Source organism: Eurypyga helias, unplaced genomic scaffold (genome assembly GCF_000690775.1).
Source record: "Eurypyga helias isolate BGI_N326 unplaced genomic scaffold, ASM69077v1 scaffold40319, whole genome shotgun sequence".
NCBI classification, from domain to species: domain Eukaryota; kingdom Metazoa; phylum Chordata; class Aves; order Eurypygiformes; family Eurypygidae; genus Eurypyga; species Eurypyga helias.
In genome coordinates this window covers 44,466-66,279 of record NW_010274825.1, presented here as the reverse complement: position 1 = coordinate 66,279, position 21,814 = coordinate 44,466, and the positions used below count along the sequence as shown (strand labels likewise).

The window sequence follows — 21,814 nt, the reverse complement described above, 5'->3', positions numbered from 1 at the left end:
GTAACATTCCAGTTTGTGCAAATGCCCTGAAATGTGCCTAGCTAGTCTATTAGATCATTTGGAACCAGAATACTTATTTCTCCCTCAAAAAAAAAAAAAAAAAAATCCTTAAAGACTGTTGACTAAGGGACATATGTAAGAATAAAAATTGTTATCAAACTTTTAGGCTGTCACAGGTAGGTATGTAAACAGAATTACACAGACTTCTTTTCCTGACTGCAAAAGCCTTTATAGGAAGGTTCCTTTATTCGGGAAACGCTGACAGTCTTGGATGTCACAGGCGTTTTGGCGAAATAACGCTCTGCTCTTTTGCAGGCCTCAGCCTCCTGGAGGGGCAATCCCGACCGATCACATGGCAACACTTCCAAATTGTAGACAATGATGACATCCAAAATGTTCGCTTGGTCACAGTTGACGGCTTACAACATGGGCGGCTCACAGTGAGAGGTAAATCATTTCAACCTAAGGGCCTGGAAACATCTTCTCTAGTGACAACTGGTGACAGTAACGTGACAGTCAACAAGACATTGATAGAACCTGTCATATGTCACCCCTGCTGAAGGCTGCCAGCACAAGAGAGAGATTTACAAGGAAATGAAGGTATGGAAGGCAATACCTGGATGCACAGTAAGAAATTAAAAAAATCACAAGCTCATGAAGAAAGTGAGTTGCATAGCTTAGGCATTTTTGCAAATAGTGTGTTTGTGTTGTCAACGTCCTTAAACAGAAGACACTTTTGAAGGTCTGGTATTTCACCTACACACCACTTTCATCTGGAAATGAAATTGGTTCACTGGAGGTGAGCTCAGCCCAAGAGAGCTAATGCAGCTAGTGACAAAGTGCAGCAGGCCCTGCTGCTGCCCTGTCTCACCAAAGCTAAATGAGGATGGGTGCCTCCCTGAGAGACAGTGGGCTGCCACTGCCACAAGAGAAATGCCAACAGGCTGGGCGGCGAGCTCTGCTCCTGCTGCGGACTGGCCTCCCCTGCTGCAACCTCACTAGACACAGGGCTTAAAACAGGAGTATTGAAACAGTCACTCTTTAAACTTGTACTTTCTTAATGGACGTTCACATCCTGAAGTTGAAATTTTAAAGAAATTAGCTATGCTTTCATTGAGCTTGCAAGACTTAAACGAAATACAGTCACTATATTTTCACATCTTACATTTTTGCTTGAAGATACTAAGAATGAGGAGCAATTTTGCTTTGTTGGCAAATACAGACATTTGGATGTGGTTGTTATTTACTGTCAGCTTTAAGGTTTATTTCAAAAAGTGGCAATTATATTAGACTTCTAATTTGTTAGCCTTCTGCATTGTCAATATTGCTAATTTTGCTTTGTAATCTCATGCGTCAACACAGTACTGCTCTCTTTGGAAAAATGGTTAGGTAACAAATACCACCCTGCCATTGGCAGGGTCGAAAGAGGCTGCCTATGTCAATGATGGATTTTTTGATAGCTTATGTTGTGGATGCCCCATCCCTGGAAGTGTCCAAGGCCAGGCTGGATGAGGCTTTGAGCAACCTGGTCTAATGGAAGGAGTACCTGCCCATGGCAGGGGGGGTGGAACTAGATGGTCTTTAAGGTCCCTTCCAACCCAAACCATTCTGTGATTCTATGATTCTAAATGTATTCATGTAAAATGCATAGCTTAGAGACATAGAACAAGTATTTAGATAAAAGTGGAAGGTTTGGAATTTAGTGGAAACAGGAACTATTCAGAAAGATGTTTCATCTCAGGAAACTACTGCCAGGGCGTTCAGCGTCTTCAATACATTCTCCAGTAATGCTACAGACAGAAACTCTGGTGTCAGCAGTGTTAGGTGGGCTCAGCCCCAGAAATGCTGTTGGAGGGGGGGCTGTGCATCCAGCCAACAGGTGGGTGTAGGGCGGGCTGCTGACCAGCAGACCAGCTGTGCCTGCAGAAGCATGCATGGCCTACAGCCCAACTTGTGGCAGCAGACCCATCCTTACTTGCAGCCTCCCGGGATTTCTCAGCCTTCCATGGGCCACCCAGGGGTGGATATTTCTTACCCAGTGACCACAACTTATTCTCTTTTATGTGTCTACATAGGCACATGCAAAGGAAACTGTCACCACCATTTTTGGCAATTGCCTTTTTTTTGTCTAGCAAGAACTAATTGATGTCCAAACTTTAAAGGCAAGCTTGGGGTTAGTCCTCCAACTGTACCATAACTCTAATGGTGATGGCAAATAGTCCCATTGAATCAGTGGAGGCATTCCGATCAACTGCAGGGAACAGTGTCAACCCAGTTTCTAATGTATTTCTGTTGGGTTTGGTAATGACAGTCCTAGAACTAAAGGAAAGCCCTGAAAGAAAGAGGTATGTATGGTGCTGTTCCCTGCCTTCTGTCACCTTTAACAGGCTTTTGTTTGGTGGTGAGGTGGTTATTCTTCCATCCTAAAGTTTGCCCACAATTCTCTTCAAGTAAGGAGCAAAAGGAGTGGGTGGGTGTCTCTGCTAATGTTACACAGCATGCAGGGCAAAAAAGTATTTTCCTTGAAGACCATCCCTTCCAGCATCAGCTTTAGTTCCTGAAACTTAACCTGCCTGAATATTGTCTGTGTGCATAACATGTCTAGCGAGGCAGAGGTGTAAAATGGTCTTATTATAGACAGCAACCTCAACATGCAGAAAAAACAAGACCCACATGCGTTATCTTTTTACTTGCAATGAATTGCTGAGCTGCAATTATAAAGCATATTCTCTCTGATGCTTAAAATACATGTAAAATGTTCTGATAAGAAAGTAGAGGTTGAAATTAAGTGGAAATAGTTGAAGCTAAAAATCCTTGAATCTCCCATTATCTTTAGTGCAGTGAACATTTGGAGGATTTTCTCTGCTACCACAGTTGCAAATTCTGCATTCTTATTAACTGTTCCAATTTCTGCAAACTTGTTTCCAGTAAGTGATGTTTGATTTTTCTAATTAGAAATGCATTCTCCTCCTCTCTCCCTTCATAACATTCATGTTGGCAGAAGGATTCTCCTTTGGGCTGAACTGCACGGTTTTGATGTGTTTTCTTCCACTGTTTCCACAGGAGGGAAAGGATTTGTGTTCACAGTCTCTGACATTCAGGCTGGAGTTGTTCACTACCATCATGACGACAGTGATTCTACCAAGGACTTTGTGGTATTTAGGATTTTTGATGGCCCCCACAGTATTCGCCACAAGTTTCCAATCAATATCCTCCCTAAAGATGACAGCCCTCCATTTCTTATCAGCAATGTGGTCATTGAAGTTCATGAGGGACAGACAATCCTGATTCAGGGCTCCATGCTTCACGCTTCTGACTTGGATTCCAGTGATGATTACATATTATTCAATATTACCAAGCCACCACAGGCTGGAGAAATCATGAAGAAACCAGGACCAAACTTGATCGGTAATGAAACACATCCACTCTTCTTTGACCCCTCCTTATTAACTACATTAAATACTACAATTACACAACTTATTTTGGCTCAGGACACATCATGGCAAATTTGGACTTCTTTCATTATAGCGTAAATCCGTATCATTAATTAATGTTGGTCTCTGCATGAGGATAACTACACCTGTGAACACAATTTATCTGATAATTCTTCCATTTTGTGTCTATTTTCCTACTGCACTTTTCTCCTCCAACAACGTTAGGCTAGTCAAGAGTTATTTTATCTGCAGGTTCAAAGCTATTAGATGGTGCTAATGATGCTAAAAGAAAACTCTCCATTTAAAAGAACTCAGAAATTCCTGTGTTAGACTGCAGGGACTGCTAGTCCTGTAAATTCTCTTTTGTCCTCCAAACAGGCCTTTAGGCCTCTTTGCTGTGTTGCTTCATTTTTTGAATGACCTCAAAGTGACATAGGAAAGAAGTTGATAATCTTCAGGAAATGTGGAAGACACTGAGATAACATTTCAAAGGGGTCACCCGAGTTAGGGTGAGAAAGAGGACATTATGCTTCACCAGTTACTTGCACAGCTAATAGATGATTTTTATGAATTATTAAAATAACGCACTGTTTGATAGAAGATATATTCTTCCATTCAACAGGGTATTCTGTCAGCAGTTTTCTTCAGAAAGATCTATTTAGTGGAATAATTTATTATCATCATTTGGGAGGAGAAGTATTTGAAGATTCTCTTGAGTTTGTGCTGTGTGATAGCCACGACCCTCCCAATCTCTCAGAGCCACAGGTATGAAACTGAAGCGTCTTTGGCGAAGTCCATCATTTTCCTTCAACTGGCTGATGATCTTACTTCTGACAGGCTTCCAAATCAAACTAGTATAGATCTTTTCTGCCAGTCATCACCACAAATAATGTTCTTCAGCACTAGCTCTTGTTCTTGCTTTCCACGGGGTAATTCTCTCTGCCTGGCAGCAAAGTGACAAGTCCATTGCAAAGACTTTTTCCTACAGCGTAAACTGAAATGTTGAAAACAAATTAGATTTAGAGACAATAAAAACAAAATAAACAGCCTCCTTGAAAGTCAGTTGAGAAGAGACTATTAATTTCACTCAGGAGCCCAACACACTTGCTTTTAATTTAAAGGGAAACCACTAAGATTCATAGGTTTTGCATTTAACTGTTGTCTATCTCCATTACTTGTGTGTTCATGATATGGTATGACAGACACATCCCATATCTCATATTCCAGTGATCCACTTCTGTGTGTGCACATTTGTAAGCAGATGCTTGGACACTCTCTTACTGAGAGGAATGGCTGCTGATTTTACTGTCTTCCTGATTTCAGGTGATGATGGTGCACATTATCCCAGTGGATGACCAGCTACCCAGAGAAGCCCCAGGAGTGACCCGTCACCTGGTTGTCAAAGAGACTGAGATTGCTCATCTAACAAAGAAACATCTCCACTTCGTAGATGTGGAAGAGCAAGACAGGGAGCTCACATACACCATAACCACTTCTCCATTTTTCTCTTGCACACATGGGTAGGTGTGACCTGCCATACCTTTCAGCTGGGACAGGGCAACGACCCCTCTAAGAGGAGTAGTCTCATTGGCAGTAGTATGCTTGTGTCTCAGGTTCTTCATCTGTTTGCTTAAAGTGCAGGTGGTAATAGCAGGGTGCAGCTCTCCTGTTGATGATTAAGGGTGAGCTAGGGCTGAAAGCAACAGAATAATACATAGAGTAATTAAAAAAAACCCCAAACACTACCCCCCAAAAAAAACCCAAAAAACAACCAATAGTTTAACAATTAATGAGAAGGAGAAAAGCATTTGAAATATTTTTATTTCATTTTGCTGGACTTGTATTTTACACTGGCCTGTGGCATCCTCTACCACCCTGAGCACAAGTCACAGCACCTCTCCTAACTGCTAGAGTGGGGCTGACCTGGGCCTGCCTCAGACTGAGATGACGTGCTACAGTTTTTTCTAGGATATGTATTGTTACCACTGTGAAGGACTCTTGGTCCTGGACAAGAAACCTGTGGAGCAGAATAGGTTACTGGGGAGTCAGGGGTATGGGGTGAATGGGTGTAGTAGTAGTTTACGTGTCACTGATGCTGTTTCACCATTTGGTGAATTCATGACAGCATCAGCAACAATTTGGTAAATCCAGCCATTGTATGGCTTAAGCTGAAGATCAACACTTTCAGTTTTGATCTCATGAAACAGAGGATCAGTACGCATATCAGGAGAAGGACGTTTAGGCTGTTCCCTATTCAGTCAAATAGCCACATAGTGATCCAGTTCTCTGGTTACTACTGTTGGAAACCCGGCTTGCTGGAAACTGTTGCATTTCAAAAGTTTATAAGATGCATGAAAATGAGAAATAATTTGCTTTTGTATGTAAAGATAAATGCAGGTGTGTAGTACGAATGTGGTGGACTAGACTTGCAGGTGGTGTAAATGGTATCTGGGGTGTGCAGAGACACACTTGTAGCAAGCCCAGAGCTTGTTTATAAGGTAGTTAATGTTTTTTCATGGCCATCCTGAAAATATTTCTTGTGGTCAGTTTCCTGTGATAATGTTTAAATGAATAACAAACACAGAAGAAAGAAAAATGTTTATCTTTTTAATGCAGTTGGAAGGGGGAAGTTAATTTGAAATGCAATGTTGAGCTATGTGATTGTTTTCCTGCTCTTCAGTATTGCTAACGGGAATGCGGCATATATATTTTTGTACAGCCACTCAGATGCTGGGAAGCTGTTTATGGTGGACACCATTCCCAAGCTGGTCAAGGATCCTGCTGCTCTTGCGCTGCAATCATTTACTCAGGTTTGTTATGTTACCTGATACCATAACCAGTTCTAAACAATTTTTGAAAGTTACAAGTATACGCCTTCTTTCTAACAGCAAAAAAAGAGGTGAAAAATGAGGAGCCTTACTGTCATAACTTCTGTTTACGAGGCTCAAAACTTTGCTAATTGAATTCCACCTTTTAAAACAAATTTTCATCATGCTTCAGTTCTGCAGTATATAAACACAACTTCCTCCTGAAACCAGCAGGGGCTGGTTGCTTAGGGTAGGCTGAATTTGGCTCCAGCATCATGTTAATGAGGAACAAAAATATACAAGATGTGGAAATGAGGCCTTGGCAGTTTCCTGCTTCTTCTCAGTGTCTCCATCGATAGGTACGGTACAGGCTGGAACACGTATTTTTCAGGGTTTTGTTGTTCAGTTTTCATGCTTCTGTAGTTTGACAGATGCCTTAGTGAAGTGCCCTGGTTTATATCCTGCTGTATGGTTAAGGTTGCATAATGGTGATCATTGCCATACCATGGTGAGAGTTCTGAGCCTACAAAATCCTTAGTCATGTGCCTAATATTGGTGTATGGTTCCGAGATTTTGGTGGTTATTGCAGCCTCTTTCACTGTCCTACCCTCACCTGGGGAGGCAGGGTGTGCAGCTTATTCATACTGGTTGAGGGCAGATTCAGCTGCTATGGGAGATATTACATTAAAAGCTGCGCTTTGGTGCACTATTTGTTTTAAAGACAGAGTTAGAAAAGGCCCTGGGATCAGCATTCTCAAAGGGCTCCATCAAGAAAGTAAGGCCACTGCCTCTGTTATCACTTATGAACCGTGACCGTATATTTTGCTACGGTTTTGAGTGTCTGAACCTGTACGTGCCTATCTGTAGCTAAAGACGCATTTAATCCGGGTATTGCCAGTAGCTAGAGTACATGAAAAGTTTCTGGAATTAACTTTGACAGTTTGGATTTTGTCTAATCAGGGGATGAGAAAAGTCCCTAATGCCCTGAATTATGGCTACTCCCATTATCTCTTCTGACATGCACCCCTTCTCTTTTTGCAGCATGCTGTGAACTACATGAAAGTGGCCTACATGCCGCCACTGCAGGACATTGGGCCTGAACCTCAGCAAGTCCAGTTTATTTTTTCTGTCAGCAATCAGCATGGTGGCACTTTGTACGGAATCTGCTTCAACATTACAATTCTTCCTGTGGACAATCAAGCCCCAGAGGTAGGGTGGTGGTGAAGGCAAGAGGGAAGGACTTGGAAAAGGCTTCTAGAAACAGAAATGCAGAGAGATGTCCTGATCTGACTGAAATAAAAAATAAACCTTCCATGGAATCAGGGTTTCAGTGTCTCACACGTAGCCTGCATTGGGACTGAAGTAGAAGGTGAAGTCCGGTGAGTGTGCAAGGTGATCTTTTGTGCTAACAAGCTGATGGCTACCTTCACTGTCTGAGTGGCTGTACAAAAATACAAATGCCACATCCTAGTTAGCAAAACTTCTCTCTTTGTGTTGCCTGTTGGCCATGAAGGCCAGGACCCTCGGTGAATAGGATCAGGAGTGGGCTGCATGTATTAGGGTCTGCTATTAGTATATTCCTTAGTTTTTTCCAACACAGCAGAAAAGAGTACAGCGTTTAGCATTTTGGCTTTAAGGTGTCACACACTCAGAGAAACTGAAATCATCCTGTTAGGTTGGAGATGCAGCAGAAAAGTTCAGCATTTATCCTCCATGCAGGTTTTCGCGAGCCATTTGAGAGTGGAAGAGGGTGGCCTGAGCCCTGTCACAGAGGGACACATTCTCATCTCTGACATGGACACAAAACGGGACCACCTCTTCCTCCTCCTGCAGAGACAGCCCCAGCATGGGGTGGTGGAGCTGGATGGCATTCCCATGAATGAAGGTGACAGGCTTTCCTGTGGGGACCTGCATACTCTGGCAGTCAGGTTAGAAGAGTGGCTGTCTTATTATTTCTGATGTGGATAGGTTTCTTTATAAAGCACAGTCCCATGCAGATGAAAAGGCAAATTCTGTATCCAGCTTTGCAGTTCCTGTGAGGAAGGCAACGGTTGCCAGACTTTTACTTCTAAGGAAGTTGTGTGTTTATTAAACTTGGTTGGTTTACAAGAAAACTTGTAGTAACACTGATTAACCTAGAGATGAAAATTTTGCTGCTATGTTTGTAGCAAGAACAAGACTTGACTTTCTACACACACGTAGAATTAGAGCTCCCTGACTCGGCTTCCATCAAAAGAAGTCAAAGAGGGCACCTACCACACTGAGGACATACATGTTTGGTAGACACTTCACAAGTAGCTAGAATATAGATGACAGTGAAACCATTTTCCCAGTTGATGTCTGATTTATCTTGGGGTTTTTATTCTTGTAGGAGACCCCACAAGCCCTCTGAAGACACTCTGATCCAGAACCAGCAGTCTTAGGTGGACACTCTTGCACAGGGATTGGCTTTTTATACTGGGTGGGATCCACATTGACTGACATGACCAGAAAGCACAGCTCCTTTGTCTGTGTGAAATCTGTGTAGCTCTTTTTTCGTCTGTTTCACAGGTACCGGCATGATGGCTCTGAGACCCTTAGTGATGATGTCCTCTTTACAGCTACAGATGGCATCCACTTCGTAGAGTTCATCCTGCAGGTCAAGGTCAGTGTATTGCATATTTCTGAGAGCAATTACCTGTGTAGAAGAAAGCAAAGCATGACTTCTGAAAATCTTTGCATTCCCTCGGAAATGGGAAGAAAATGGACTTGGTAGGCTCCCATTCAACCCTAGCTTTCAGGTGGCAAATTTGAGAGGAGATTTGGCTTGTACAATCTTAAAGTCATTTGTGCTAGCTCTAGCTCGGGTTCTTCTGTCTGGAATTATTCTCTTTGTACTACATGGGGAGTGAGTTTCCTTTCTCAAGCTATAATTATCTAGTTTTGTTTACTTTTGTCTTCAAATTTTAAGAGTAATCCTAATTAAGCTGGTTTCGCTTTGTTCATAGAGCTCAGTGCACTTTGATACTGGCACTGTGCTGATGGTCTGGGCTGGAAAGCAATGTATTAAAACAACAGGCTTCCACTGAAATGAAAAATAAACGATCTTAAACTATTTTTCTGATTAGGTGCTGCCTGTGAATGACGAGCCACCTGTTATGCGTACGGGCCTCGCTTCCATGCTCCACTGCCTGGAGGGTGAAGAAGTGGTCCTCTCCTCAGAGTACATTTATGCCACGGATGCAGACAGTGATGACATGAAACTGATGTTCATGCTGGTGGGCCAGCCTTACCATGGGGTAGTGCGGAAGGCTGGTATTGCTGTGGATCGTTTCTCCCAAGCTGATGTCATCTCCGGTTTAGTCACATATAAGCACACTAGTAAGTGTGTTAAGGACAGAGTTAGAAGGGAAGGTGGTTAGAGAGTTTTTTGGCAGAAAATCTTGAACTGAATCCATATAATCTTTGCAGAAACCCACGTGCGTTGTGAGTACGGAAAAAAGTAAGCTGGCTTCAAGAGAAGGCTGATGATACACATCTACCAAATATTTTAATGTGTTCTCCAAATCCCTGTTTGAACTGAAAATTGTATTAGAGCAAGTACATAAAAGCATCATAATGCTAGAGGATCTCCTTTGCTGCTGCTGATAAAATATCTTGGGCTTTTTTGGCAAAATTGCTATTAAATTAGGTACAAAAGAGAGTCTTTTTATATGGTTCATGAAGTTAAAATATGCTTCAACCTTTTCCCATAGTCATGTTTAGATAATGTAATGTTGTAAATGAAGATGCTGAGTTTTAATAGAAAACTGCTAACAACCTGAGGTACTTCTTTTTTGCCTCTCCAATCTAGATGGATATGCTCTTTTGTACAGTTTATAGTCTCTCTGTACCACAAGATAAATGACGTTAAGATTTTCCTCAAGAGAACCATAATGCTAAAAAAAAGTTATTTTTTTGTTTTATCTTTAACATCCAAAAAATACTTTAAAAACCCCACTCACAGAAACCAAGAACTTGTTAACCCCCTTTCCTACTTAATTTTGTACTTGCATTAGCATTAAAGGGGTTCTCTTTTCTATGTCTCTGATGACAGCTTTAGTCTTCTTTTCTTTTTCCAAAGGCTCTGGTTTTCTGTATAATTAGTCTGTAATTTTGTGCTAGCATGGAGAATATACATGATATTTTCAGGCTTGGCGCTGTCTGAAATGAACAGCTGGTATTAGAGAAGGAAGTACTTGATTATGGTCATCCATAACAAATTTTCTTCAGCATCCTAAAGTTACGAGGAATATTATTTAAATGTCAGTGTCTTGCAGAGGCAATGAAGTGCAGAAGCTGACCTTCAAAGGTGCAATGCCTGTGTTTTTCATTCCCAAATTTCTACACATGAAATGTGCTGCCAGTAGATATTGCATGAGATGGCAGAGTCACTGCCTTTCCTTGCAGGCAGCTTACTAGTAGCGTCTTGCAGCAATGCAAGACACAGCCTGCGAGAAGTGTTGGGAACTGGAATACACTCAGCCATGGATGCTTCTTTTCCTACATCCTTCGAGAAAAAATGCAGAAAAAACCTTCTTTCTGCACAGATGTACATATTGCATATAACTGCATAAGGAACAGACTCCTGAGGACTATTAGCAATTTTACTACAGTTACAATACGACACTATAACATTGCAACAATAGTATTATAATTATTAGCAATGCTATCTTAGTTATATGTTTTTCTACACTGCTTTACTCTAGAGCAGAAGTAAGCTTGTTAAAATTAATTACAAACCACAAAGCAAATCCCTAACCAAACAGCACCCCCACCAGCCAGAACTGAGAATTCTGGTAATTTTGCTGTTGTTTTTTTCTTCTGCCTTTGAATACTGCAGGTTGTCCTTGCAGCACACAAAATTATTCTTCATGAAGTTTTGGTGAAACATTTTTTCTGAACTGCAATATTTTTTCCAGGTGGGGAGATTGGCCTGGCTCCTTCCATTGAGACCTTAACCTTCATCGTCTCTGACGCTGAGGCTGGTCCGGATGTGAAAGACTGTTGTTACGATAGACCTCTTCCTCCTCCAGTTCCACTTCACAATCCATTTCCAGTATATGACCTTAACATCACTGTACTTCCAGTGGACAACCAGCCCCCATCAATTGCAACTGGTGAAAGCTTCCTCTCGCTATAGCATTATGATGTGGGCTATGTGGTACTGTAATGGCTAAATGCTCAGGGGGTTTTTTTTGGTTGCTTTTTTGTTTGGTTGGCTTTTAGCATCAGAAAGAGTCTGCTGAGACCAGCATGCAAACGTTTTGGTTCAGAAATTTCAGAATATTTTTTTTTCCTTTTGCTTGTTCGCTGCAGCCACTGAATTAGCAGTAAGAGTAACTGCTTTGGCGCTTCAGCTGCATGTTTAAATCATGTGGTTAGAGAATAAAGTGCTCAGATCTGCTCCCCTCCATCCATACATGTCCACTACTGTATATGTCAGCTATGTCTGAGTAAGAGTGACCAATATCTCAACCCTGAACTGAAATTAGGTCCAGAGAAGTGTCAGGTTTATACAATGCAAAAAAAAAAAAAATCTCACAACCAAACAAACCCAAACCACAGATATATAGCTACCTCTGCATGCAATGTATACAACAGAAATTCAGACTCTGGCCCTTATATGATGGTAGACAATCTTTTATTATCTATACTTAATTCTGTTAGTGAATAAAGAGAAATCTAGATGGTATGTGTAACAGATCAAATTAACAGATACGAAAGCACATTTTCACTAGTTTTCTTTGGGATCAAAAATACTCAGATTAAAAGGAGAGAGTGTTAATAATATACATTTAGTCCAACAACAATCCATAGTGTAAAATGCCCTTTGACTTCCTGAGCTTTGGATGAGGGCAGTAGTATACATATTAAAGGTATGCTTTCTGTATACTTGTTTTTTCACTGTCATTTTTTTGTAAGCCTCAAGTACATGTTATATATCTCAAAGAATATTTAAGCATATGTATGAGTAGTTTTGTAATTTGCAGGCTCTCACCCAAGTAATGTTCTGGAAATGAAGCATTTTCCCAGCAGGGAAATTAGGCAGTGATGCATGAAAAATTGTTCATTATGAGCAATTCGTAACAGCTCTCATGTAATTAATGCTCTGACAAACAGAGGTAACAACTGATTCTGAGCAGCACATAAACCATACCTAATAACTAACCAGTAAAATCATTTCATGATCCCCTTGCTCTCTGCTTACATGATGGCAAAGGTGGAGCCGAAGGTGTAAGCAGAGAAAAACAGCCTAAACCAAAAATCCCTCAGTAACTCCGTACTTGTTGTCTTGTCCCCCTTAGCTGTTATTTCCATTCTGGTTGACAAAAACAATGGTAAAATGAGCTAAATAAGCAATAACACTTATCATATTGTTTGTGTGCAGGTGCAAGGTTTGTGGTGGAGGAGGGTGGCTCGGCAGCCCTTACCACCAACCATTTGCTTGCCACTGACCCTGACAGCACTGCAGATGACTTAGAGTTTGTCTTGGTTTCTCCTCCCCAGTTTGGTTACATTGAAAATGTACTGCCTTCTCCCGGGTTTGAGAAGAGCAACGTTGGTATAAGTACAGGTAAGTCATAATGACATGTGGTAATCAAGTAGATGAAATACGGAGGGCGTGCGGGGGGCCGCGCGGTGGAATCTGGTGAAGCAGCTGCAGGTGTGTGGGTTAATATGGGCTTATTGAGAAAGGCAGGTGCTGGCAAATGAAGAGCAGTGGGACTCTGTGTGAAGAGTTCAAAGGGAGACTGCAGCTTTGCAAATGTGAAGAGTTGGCAGTTGAAGTAAACAAGCCAATCCTTGCTTTATGTACTCCAGCTGCAATCTATTAGAAGTGGTGATATCGGACATTAATCTGCTCGCTCTGCCTCCCCCGTCATTCTCCCATGCAATGCTCCCGCACTTCCCTTCACCTATAATTCTGTCGATTAAATGCTGTAGCTGAGAATTTGAAAAGCCTGGGTCCCATATTTGTTTGCAAGGCAAAGCTAAAAAAGTGATAGTGACAATGGTTGACTTGGGTCTCTTCCCTTGTCTACCTTCAGACCCTGTCAGGCAGTTTCACCCTCAGCAGAACAACACGCTCTGTAATGCTTCCAGCTTTTACCAGTGTCTCCAGCTGGACACCGAGAATTGTTGAGTCTTTTGGTCCCCATTTTCCTGGCCTGTAAATCAAATATCAATGCAACTACTTAGACCTCACCTTTTCTTACCTGTTGTTTGGGTTTTGTTATTTAGGGTCAGTTGTACAGACTGAACCGAGAAGAATGAAGTAGCATAGTCCCTTAAGAAGCAGAAGGATGCGTTTTTGTTTCAGGGGAAAGGCATGTGTCCTGCGGTAACATGTGCAGTGTAACTCAGCCAAAAATCGACTGAGAACTCACAAAATCCATGTTATTTGTTCTTTGAAGAAAGACAGGACTTAATTATTTTTTTTTTAATGATAAGTAAGACCAAAAGGTGGGAAAAGATTGTGCTAACTCATCATCTCTTTAAAATCTCTAGCTTCATTTCAGCTGAAGCACCTGAAAGCCCTGACTATAAACTATGTACAAGCCAGGCACATGCGAATGGAGCCAACAGCAGACCACTTTGTACTTTATGTCACTGATGGGCTGCATCGCTCAGCAGAGACTCCATTTTTCGTGCTGATCAAACCAACCAATGATGAAGTCCCAGAATTCATAGCAAGGAATATTACCGTAAGGAAAGCATCAAAATGCCTGTCATCATAGAATTATTTTATTCCAGAAAACACTCTTTAATATAAATAAGAACATTGTTCTGACATTTGTTCCTCTTCATCTTTCCCTTACATTATGTAGTTCAGGAAACAGCCCAGTTAAGGAAACAGCCCAGTTAAATCCCATGTAAACCTGTATGACAGAGCTTCTGTGGGACTGGAGCTGTACACAGCTCTGTTTGGTAACTTATAGTTAAGTAAAAACAAAAAGAAGGCTCAAAGCTTTAAACAAATAAGTCATCTAGAAGGTTCTTTATGCTTCTTTTGGTTTCTTAAGAGCTTTTACAAGGTTTTGTAGAGATTTTTATGTTCCTGGTATAGCCTCTCCCCTCTCTGAAGACTGCTTTTAATATAAATAATAATTCTGTAACCACCATGGTAGGGCAGTATAAGCTTATCTTACTGTAAAGTAAAAAGTGCAGTGTATACATTTTAATGCATACATATTTTTCTATATATCTATATATTTAAAGGCTTTCTCCTCTGTACATTCCCTAGCACTTACTTTGAAGTTTATTTACCTAAGAGCTTTTCAACAATTGGAGCACATACAAACTTCTTATCTCACTTTCCCTTTTCATCACTGTAACCATTTACTACTCTATGTCTCTTAAACTAGTTGAAATCAGTAGCTGGATCAAAAGCTACTAGTAAAGGGATGGAGGAAACAAAGATGTATGTTCACACACAAAAATACTTTAAATAGGGAAACTGTGCCAAAATTCTGTAATTTCCTTTTGTGTAAAAGAATTGGACACTTTTTTCTCTCATGTTCAGGTTCAAGAGGGGGAGATGAAAGAGTTGGATCTCTCTGTTATCAATGCCGTTGACCTGGATGTGCCCCAAGACCATTTGGTATTTGGGGTTGTGCAGAGGCCCTCGTATGGGTTCCTTATTAATGGAGTTCATGGCAATAGTATTCTACACTATAAAGAGTTAATTAACCATGACCACCACAGCCATGGGTTGCTTGTTCATGAGTTTTCCATGGAGCTACTGAAGAACGGTAGGTGCAGCATTCTTCTGACATTGCTCTTTCCTTCCTTTAATGGAGCAAGGTGCCACAGTAAGAAACGTTCAACACTTATTTATTCACTTGCCTTACGTGCATTTCTAAGACAATGTTTAGAAATAGAAGGTAACCTATTTAATGCAAATGTTGTCTTCCAATTTTAAGAACTGCCAATAAAATTACCCTGAGAGGCCTACATGTCAGAAGGGGTAGTAATATGACTAGGGAGGCCATCTGCCCTGAAAAGATAAAGAGAATATTGTGACATATCAGCAAACAGATTTCAAAATGTTTGACAGCACCTAGAATGGAGGCAGAGACTAATTTAAAAACACATTAACTGATCATGGTGTAAAATACTGCTCTAAATGATCACAGAATCATAGAACAGTTTGGTTGGAAGAGACCTTTAAGAACAATCTAGTTCCAACCCCCCTGCCGTGGGCAGGGACACCTTCCACTAGACCAGGTTGCTCAAAGCCTCATCCAGCCTGGCCTTGAAGACATCCAGGGATGGGGCATCCACAGCTTCTCTGGGCAACCTGTTCCAGTGCTTCACCACCCTTACTGTAAAACATTTTTTCTTTATGCCCAATCTAAACCTACCATCTTTCAGTTTAAAACCCTTGCCCCCTGTCCTGTCACTACAGGCCACTTTCCTATAAGCCTCCATCACATATTGAATGGCTGCAATATATACCTTCACCATACCTTCATATACCTAATGATAAAGGTATGAACTGGGTGTTTATAGCTTGGCATGATCAGTTAACCTGCTTTGAAGCAGCAAAGGGTACTTGTCATCAGAAAGTGTATTTGACAATGCCATGAATATGGTGAATTCTTCCAGACTGTGGCCATTTAGTGAAATATGGGATCTATCAATATGAAGAGGGACATGAATTCAATCTTCCTATTTAGTTTGCAGTTCAGCCCTCAAAACCCAGAGAAAGATTTTTATTGTCTCTGCCTGGTTAATATGAACCTTCAGAAATATCATGTCTCCACCCAAAATTTCTCATCCTTCCCAGGTCCTGGTTTTCACTCTCTTCCAATTGCTTGGCTTTCGTCTTTTCTTGTTCACAATAGTGACAGAGGCACTCCCAGCCCAGATCTCGTTGTCTTCTAGTCATAGCCACGAGGCCAGATGTCCTCGTCAAGGCTTGTTTAAAGCTCCCTGAGGATTGTTTAAGGCACAGAAAAGTGTTGCCTGATAGTGTCATCCTTTCCATGTTAAAATAAGTGGGAATGAGGAAAGGAGAAGAAATGTGCCTTTTTCAGCCCAACAGAGACCCTTTTGTGAAGGGAGTCACTCCTTATTCAGGTCAGGCTGGTGTCTTTGAGTCAACAGTATGTTGTCAGATTAATGAACAGCAGTGGTTTGCCAAGCTCATCTTCTGGTAGCTGAAACAAACTTGCTGTGACCAGGGCATATGAGGAGGGGAGATGGAAGCGGCATGATGGAAGCAGTGAAATGATGTGAGAGATTTTGCAGGACTCGTATTTATTTGTTCTTTCTATTTGTCTCTCTCTCTCCCTCTCTTCTTTTTCTCCCTCCTCTCCCCCACTCCCCTGCCCCCTGTGTAGGAATGAAGCTGATGTACATGCACGACAATTCGGAAAACCTCACTGACAGCTTTAAAATCCAGCTATCAGATGGGAAACATGAAGTCTTCAGAACCATTTCAGTAAAGGTCATTCCAGTTAATGATGAGAAACCAGTGCTGAGCAAGTAAGCCACATGTTCCTGTCTCTGACAGAGGGATGAGTTCAGACAAAACGATCCTAAAGTGATCAAAACAGCAGAACAGTGACTGATGGGGAGAGAATGCCATAGTCACAGACTAATGTCAGTACAGATGTTTCCATCTGGTTCTCCATCAGCCTGTTCAATAAAAACAGTTTTTAGTTAAAGAAGGGCACGCTTTAATGTCACTCAATATTAAAAGAATAGAGAAAAAAGGGGGGGAATGTGCTTGTTTTGTCTTTCAGAACTCATTTCAAGATGTTTACCAGAGAGCAGTGATCTTTGCATACCTCTCCTGCCCACTGACCACCATGGTATTCACTTTGCTTTCCCCTTACCTGGGGAAACTGCCTGTCTAAAACACCTCTCTGAAAGCAGCTCTGGATTTTGGCAAGTGAAAATCCACAAAGGTGATTGTGGAGGGCTCCTTGCCTTGCAGGGGAAAGCCTTTCAGCTTAATGACTCTCCTTATTATGAAACTCTACTTCTCAGACGTAATCTAGCTTCTGCAAAGGTACATGCTAACTCCCCTTACAGTTCAACACTAGGAGTCATAAATGAATTAGGCATGGTCAGAAATTGTCTGGCAGACCTTTTGCAGATAGGCAGCTGGCTGCGAGAGAGCTGAACCTCCTGGACTTTTTAATGATCCCTTGGGATCCCCATTTTTTAGCTGATGACCTGCCACAGAGCATCAAGGCCTCCATCTTCCTGGCTGTTCTCCAGCCCCAGGCAGGCAGATGGGGAGCTGGGGGCCTGAAGGCTTTCGGGGTATAACTCCGAACCTCTAAAGTTTGCATTTCAGAAATGAATCACAGCCTGTTAATCAGGCTGTCACTGAAGTGATTCTGATTCCTCAGGATATTTGGACTGCTTTCAGATCAGACCTACATTTGCCATTGCAGAGAGTTTTGAATGTTTTGTTTACCATGTAGACCTCCCTGCATTAACAAATGTTAGTTTTATAGTTGAAAGATTATCGAGGACCACATAATGCAAACACAAGAGAAAGTCCATTTCTAGTTAGAATAAAGGGTATAGTTTATGTATTCATACAATGTACTTATTATTACTGACAATCGCCTATTTTTTCCTCACATGGTAAAGATTGATGTGCCATGTTCCACCTTTTCTCTCTAAAGGAAGGTGATGGAGTGCAAGAAGCCAAATGTGTTTAGCCTTGCTCAGCTAGATTCAGACACTGTTGCTGCCTTGTCTGGCAATGTTAGATCTCACCATTTGCCATTCCTGTGGTGAACAGTAGCACATAGCAAACCATCTACTTGCAAAATAGCTATTCCATTGTACAAAGTTCCTGCTTCTTGCCTGTAACTCTTCCACTGAGATGCAGCGTGCTGTTAGCGGTTATGCAGGAGTGCTTTAAGGAAGCATGTTCAATTTGGCACTGAAGTGGTTTAGCTCCCACATTCAGTCACCATATCTTTACTGTGGGGTAGGAGTTCCCTTATGCCACTGCAGTGTTTCACAGGCAAATGTTTGACAATACCTGTAAGCTTTTTCCCACCTTATGATCTGGAGTCTCCTTTCCACCCCAGGGAGTTTCAGGTCTCATCTTCATTTGCTATGGTCAACAGACTGAAGAATCTGGGATGGGATGTTTTTCGCTGGCAAACAGTAGCTCTTATTCACAGTGATTGCCAAAAACTCAATCTGTCACCTCTTGGATTGTGTCCTGTAGCAAGGAGTGCCCTTGGGGAATGTAAAGCTCTTTCATATTCCCCTTGGAAGCTTCTTCTCAAAATAAGACACACGGGTCATAGAAGGACTTAACCAACTAACTGTCATGGAGGAAAAAATAGTTGGGAATAGATAGTATTCAAGGTGCTGCTAAATGTTTTTAATCATCAGTTATTTTTTTGTTTGAATCTTCTCTTCCTGGCTTATGCAGTCATTGAGTCAGATACCTGGTCTTTCTGTTTGCATAGTTCCAGCATGTTTATTGTTGGTATGAAGAAATCCTTAAGGTTGCTTGATCTGTCTTTAATATGACTTGATATATTTTGTCATATAACTCCATTTTCTTTGCTTCTCATTTTGCCAAACATGAAATTTTTATGCCTCATATGCACATCAGTTTGAATATGAAATGTAAGGAAAAGAAGTTTCCACTGTTTCTGAGAATAGTAAGTGTATTTTCCAAAATCACTAAATAATTGTGACAACTTCCCTTTGGAAATCTCAGTCGTCATTCTGCTTTGGAGCAGGCACTTGCAGCTTGGCAAAGGAAAGGTCTGTTATATGAAGAATGTGTCTTTAGCAATTATTTTAAAAATCTATCTGTATTTGGCCTTTGAAATATAATGGCTTGCACATGCTCAGTTGCTTCCATCCAGAGCGTATCTGCCCAAATGCCTAAGGAGTCTGTCTTTATCCAACCTGTTCCATGGCCCCTGGGTAGATTGGCTTGAGCAGGTCCCATCCACAGAGTGACTGAATATGCTGAATCCCCTCCAACCTCCTTGAAACTTCTGTGCAGTCTGATAATACTGTTTGGGTGCTACGTTGCGAAAATGTAAGACAACTAACAGCAAAATGCTAAAGCTGGCTGTGCAGAGGCAAACTGGAGGATGTTTACTAGCTGACACCAGAAACAGAAGAGACAGGATCTGAGAATCAACCTGGAGTAAGACTCTGCATTAACTTCAAACAACGTGGGATTTTTTTCCCTAGAGCTACCTCAGATTTTATCTGTGGCTAGTGATGGCCATTTCTGCCAAAGAATAGGTGGCCTTAACCTACTTCTCTGAATCAAGAACCCAGGAAGATTCTGCAATGGGGAGCATAAAGAAGAAGACAGTTAGGTCTTTGTAGCGTCTCTTAAAGAACAAGGCGAGCAGTGACAGACTAGTAATTTGAGAGACTGCCTTTTCTCTAATGAACAACTAGTTCATTAGAGCAGTGCTATGGTCTATAGTAGCAGTAACATATAATACAGCCCATTTGTTTACATTGTCCTCTTATAAATTGTGTGAAGGTAAGCAGAATAAGGCCCAGGGAGAGAAGACAGGTGGGGGTTAATCCCAAGTTGTTGTAGGTATCTGCTTTGTTGTTTTTCACCATTGTAAGGAGAAGCTTGTGTACCCTGTTTGCTTTTTTTTTTTTTTCCCTGTTTTGAACTGAAATAGGCACCCTCCTTACATTCTTTCAGCCCTTGTCATTTCTGCCAGCATCTGAGTAATCCATATTCCCGGCAGAGAAATTATATATTGGAAAGGTTACTTTTCTTTTATTGCATCAATACATGACTTTTAATTTTCACAGGAAGAACAATATAGAGGTGAACATGGGTGAAACTCGAATAATTTCTAGTGCTGTTCTGTCAGCTGAAGATAAAGATACCCCAAGGGAGAGAATTTACTACTTATTTGAAAGAATTCCAGAAAATGGGCAGCTTCAGCTCAAGGTTAGTCTTTGTACTTCAACAAAAAGCAGGCATGCAAAGAACACTCTCCTTTTAGGGTAGAATGAAGTTCATCTTCCTTTTCTCCCAAATGCCTGTCATGTTTTGAAGTAGATGTCTGTAGCCAGTTTGATTGTTGAAAGAACCACAATGAACCACACAATGGTGCTGTCCCAGAGGCTTTGACACTGAAGATCAGATCCTCAACAGGAAGAGGGGCAGGGTGAGAAGCATGGCAGATCATCTGAGGTGACAATGGAGAGAGGTGCTGGGAGAATCAGCCCAGGGAGGGGAAAAAACAAGCGTCAAAGATGGGAGGGGTTGAGGAGGGGAAGTCCTTGATCAAAAAAAGGTGAGAAGCCATTACTTCAGTTACTTCAGGATTCATAAAGAATGGATGGAGGTGTGTGTGAAAGAACAAGTAACAAATCATAAGTTGGAAAAAAAGTATGGGGGGAAGGAAAGGAAAAAAAAGGGAGAAGATGGAAAGGATTTAGGAAAAGGAAAGGCAGAAAATAAGATAAGAAATGGAAGGAAAGATGACCATTTATTGACTAATGACAAGCCTTAAGGACAAAGAAAACAAAAGAGTCTCTTCAATTGCATGCATGTATAATATAAAAAAGTCAGTTTCTAAACCCTGTGAGCCCGTAAATTATTTTGATGCTGGATCTCTGCAATAATCTGTGAACCACGTAAAACTTGTGAATTAAGGGTGTCCCACACACAGAAAGCTACTGGCTGGAGTCTAACATTTTGAACATATAGGGTACCTGCATGTATTTGAGCTCTCTGTCCCTGATAACCTTCGCTCCAAAGCTAGTGACACTGTTGTTGCAGGCTAGGTGTCAAAGCCACAGATCAGTCCAATATAGAACACTATGCTGTCTTCAGAAAAGCAGGAAATTTTATTGGGCAATTCACATTTTTTTCCATCAGAGGACCACTGGGTCTGTACATTTCTGTCCTTCTCCGAGGTTCCCCATAGGTTTATTTCTGATATCCCTGTAGATATGGTTTTGGATAGAACAAAGAGCAGCTTTGTGAAATTAAGAAATAGAAAACATAAGCTGGTCAGGAACCATTTCCTTTTCATCTTGTTGGTGTTTCATTGAGAAATGTACTTCCTGGAGTAAAAGTAGCTAAACTCCATTTACTCCATCTTACTCACGATCAATGTACCTCTTCCAGCCTTACAGCTGCTTTGGGACAAATCAAGCTATTTACTGCCCTTCATAACATACTATGAGGAAAGAGTCTATAGCTTAGAAGGGAAGCCAGGTAGCTGCCAGCAACAGCCTTTATAACTGCAAAGAAACACAATTTCTTTGTGTTGAGTGATGCATGGGAGAGTAACTGTTTAATGAAGGAGGTCTGTTCTTTCTAGGTAGGCCAAGGCTGGATGACTCTCCAAACTGGAATGAAGTGTACTCAGGAAGAACTGGATATGAACCGTATGAGATATGTCCATACAGGAGGTATAGGATCCAAGAACCAAGACAGCTTCACCTTTTATCTGTGGGATGGGTACAACAGATCCCCAGCTGTGGACTTCTACATAACTATCAAGGACATGGAAAAGGGTAAAGATTTGCCAGATTTGATATTTTACAGTGCCTATTTCT

At 41.3% G+C, this 21,814-nt stretch overlaps 1 protein-coding gene across 1 annotated transcript in view; it reads left to right on the top strand.

The window, feature by feature from the left end:
- Positions 1–21,814, top strand: part of FREM1 (FRAS1 related extracellular matrix 1) — a 43,344-nt gene that overhangs the window by 10,047 nt on the left and 11,483 nt on the right. Inside the window, exons 7-22 of the mRNA XM_010159908.1 lie at positions 316–447; positions 3,064–3,408; positions 4,057–4,199; positions 4,758–4,954; positions 6,154–6,244; positions 7,283–7,450; positions 7,961–8,169; positions 8,792–8,885; positions 9,349–9,601; positions 11,182–11,379; positions 12,651–12,836; positions 13,772–13,968; positions 14,787–15,015; positions 16,609–16,753; positions 20,051–20,192; positions 21,577–21,772. Of these exons, the coding sequence (XP_010158210.1) occupies positions 316–447; positions 3,064–3,408; positions 4,057–4,199; positions 4,758–4,954; positions 6,154–6,244; positions 7,283–7,450; positions 7,961–8,169; positions 8,792–8,885; positions 9,349–9,601; positions 11,182–11,379; positions 12,651–12,836; positions 13,772–13,968; positions 14,787–15,015; positions 16,609–16,753; positions 20,051–20,192; positions 21,577–21,772 (2,925 nt within the window). The remainder of the gene's footprint in view (positions 1–315; positions 448–3,063; positions 3,409–4,056; positions 4,200–4,757; positions 4,955–6,153; positions 6,245–7,282; positions 7,451–7,960; positions 8,170–8,791; positions 8,886–9,348; positions 9,602–11,181; positions 11,380–12,650; positions 12,837–13,771; positions 13,969–14,786; positions 15,016–16,608; positions 16,754–20,050; positions 20,193–21,576; positions 21,773–21,814) is intronic.